This window comes from Equus quagga, unplaced genomic scaffold (genome assembly GCF_021613505.1).
Source record: "Equus quagga isolate Etosha38 unplaced genomic scaffold, UCLA_HA_Equagga_1.0 209138_RagTag, whole genome shotgun sequence".
Taxonomy (NCBI): domain Eukaryota; kingdom Metazoa; phylum Chordata; class Mammalia; order Perissodactyla; family Equidae; genus Equus; species Equus quagga.
Window position 1 is genome coordinate 639 of NW_025799151.1, and position 3,142 is coordinate 3,780.

General features: G+C 35.5%; 1 protein-coding gene across 1 annotated transcript; it reads right to left on the minus strand.

Moving 5' to 3' along the window:
- Window positions 1–1,945: 1,945 nt before the first annotated feature.
- Window positions 1,946–2,878, minus strand: LOC124233681 (olfactory receptor 4C11). Its single transcript, XM_046650805.1, has one exon. The coding sequence runs from the start codon at window positions 2,876–2,878 to the stop codon at window positions 1,946–1,948; it is 933 nt and encodes a 310-aa protein (XP_046506761.1).
- Window positions 2,879–3,142: the final 264 nt, after the last annotated feature.

Sequence of the window (3,142 nt, forward strand, 5' to 3'; positions counted from 1 at the left end):
ACTTAGCAAAACAACCTCAAGGAATTTGTTTCGCTCACCTTTAGATTTTTCATCCATATATTTTCCATAGGAAAACATGACTTTGTACTATTTTTGTGAGACACGAACATGATAACCAGAAAGCTTTGGACATATATCAGACACTACTTGTTCCTAAAATAAAAGGAAAACTAGAATTCATAGTTTTTCTTTTAGATGAAGTGCTTTTTAGGGCTGGCAGTCACTTCAAAGGCATCTATTGGATGGATATGATATCCTAGAAATTTAAACAATTTTACTTCATTTTCCAAGTTTTAATTTGACTAAAAGTGATTTTGAACCACTCAAACCCTTCCAATTTTTCTTCCCCTTTGTAGCTTTGACTTCTATTTTACAGTTTTGATGTTTTTCATTATATTTTAGTTTATTTCTTTTCTTCTATACCTCCTATCTTCAATTATTCATCTAAGATGCAAATCACCATGAAAGTCTGTATAGTATGTGTGTGTGTGTGTGTGTGTGTGTGTGTGCATGCGTGTGTTTGCCAGTGCTGGTGTTATAGAGAAGTAAATTAGGTAAATTTATGATGGATCATAACATCTCCACTCAGAGTTAATTTAATGACACTCCTCATGCACGACATGCCACTATGGGACACCAGTGCAGATGCTGAGCTTCATAATGTTTCGGGAAGCAAAAAGAAGTGACAAAACTGAAAAGTTGTGTTATTTTAATGAATTTATTTTAAAGTAATCTTTGACAGGAGAATAATATTAGTATTGGTAAGGTTTTCCATTTAAATAAGGAGAAACAATATTAAAAATGAAATGGAATCTTGTAAGAGTTATTAAGATTGTCATACACTTTAGTATACTGAAATTGCTAAATATTAAAAGTGCATGATATTATCCCTGGCATTCACATCCAAGGCATAGGTGTTAATCTGCTCTGCCCACTCTGGGCACCAACATTCTATTGGCAATTCTAACTTATGATTCTGTACTACCCCTGTATTGGGAAGCACACATAGAGAAAGAAAGCAGCTTCCTGCTGCAGTAATGGATTCTATCTCCACTAATTAGAGACAAGAGTAGTATTTCTTTAATGTCAATGGTACTTTCTTTTGTTTCATTGACATAATCCCACTTTAAAAACTAATATACATTTCTTTTTCTTCAAACCGGGTTCTACTTCTATACACTTCATTCTCAGAGTATAGGTAGTATCTCTTGTGTATTTTTAATTTTCATTAAGTTCTGACAACATACATTATTTTACTTTCTTACCTCTTAGAATTGTAGGATTCTACTGTTGTAGCTCCTATATACAATCACACAAACAGCTGACTATCTCAAGGTCTTTGTCACACCACATGTATAAAACCCCATACATAAAACCCCAGTTATCTTAACAAGCAAAGAAAACAGTAAGAAAAGCTATTTTAGAATATTATTATATAAAAACATCCCTTGATTCAATAATATGCAACTTTTCAAGAAAAAACAATGAGGTAATGTAATGAACTTCTTGATACACAAAGTTAGTTTCTTTGCTCTGGAAGTGTTCAAGAACAAACAGAATACCTTACCTGAGAGGTGCTAAAGAGGGAATTACTAATCATAGAAAAATAGCTACACTTTACTTATAGATGCCCACATGCAAAAACAGTTGTGATCGTATAGTGTCTTTCTTCTTATTGAACCAGAGTATAGACAGTGTTGTGAGGCATATTTCACCATCTGCAAAAGCAGAATTGAGCTCTCAGGTAGAGAAGGAGTCAGAAGAGAAAGAGGCTGAAGATAGGAGGGAAGCTACTATCTGAGGGCAGAAGCACAGAAAAAGGTAAGACAATCAGGCGCATTTTATTAGATTGCATGGGGGAGTCAGGATGTACACTATCATATTTGATATCTGTACAGATTGAGTTGAACCATGACTCAATAATTAATCAACTGAGGCCCTCAATTCATTTTTTGGTTCCTGAGGTAATTTTGATATGCCATAATTTTCTCATTGCATTTTTCACTTCTGAATTCCTCAGTGTGTAGATGAGTGGGTTGAGAAAGGGTTTGCCAATAGTATAAAATACTGCTACCATCTTGTCCATGGGGAGAGTGGTTGGGGGGCGTGTATATATGAATATACATGGACCAAAAAATAAGATAACTACAATGATGTGGGAAGTGCATGTGGAGAGAGCTTTGTTCCTCCCTTCTGCACTGTGATTTCTCAGTGAATGCAAAATAACAATGTATGAGGTCATCAGAATCACAAAACTACTTGAGCAAATAGCCCCACTGTTAGACACCAACAACAGGTTGATTAAATAAGTGTCCATGCATGCGAGTTTCAGCAAGGGCTGCAAATCACAGCAATAATGATCAATCAAATTGGGTCCACAGAAAGGCAATCTCAAGGCCAGGATAATCTGAGCTATAGAATGTATAAAAGACCCTATCCATGCAGGAACAATCAGGATGATGCAGACCTGCCGGCTCATAATAGTTGGGTAATGTAAGGGCTTACAGATGGCTACATAGCGATCCATGGCCATGAGGATGAGGACAAAGATTTCCATGCAGCCAAATAAATGTAGTGCAAAGACTTGGGTCATGCACTCATTGTAAGATATGATTGTTGTGGCAGAGAGAGCATTCACAATTAGTCTTGGAGCTGTGGAAGTTGAAAAGCAAGAATCAGCAAGGGACAAGTAAAATAGGAAGAAGTACATGGGTGTCTCAAGTGTCTGGTTGGACTTGATGGTCACAATAATAAGCAAATTCCCCACCACAGTTCCCACATAGAAAATGAAGAAGATTACAAACACCATTTTCTGCCTCACAGGATCTTGTGTCAATCCTAACAGTATGAAGTCATTTACACTGTTATTTTGTTTCATTGTTTCAGTCAAAGCAGACAAAGTGTGGGGTAGAAATAGGTAATCTGCAAAGGAAAAAAATTATGAAATAAATACTACATTTGAAGGTCAAATACATGTACTGTATTGTGGAAGTGCCACTTATCCACGGGTGATCACCAACTTCTGTGTTGTTTTCTCTGAATAAAATAGAAATGAAAAGATTTATTCAATATGTTTACCTGACTGTTTATGAAAACAATAAAATATATAAATAATGAAAAATTAAATGATTCTTCAGGCATA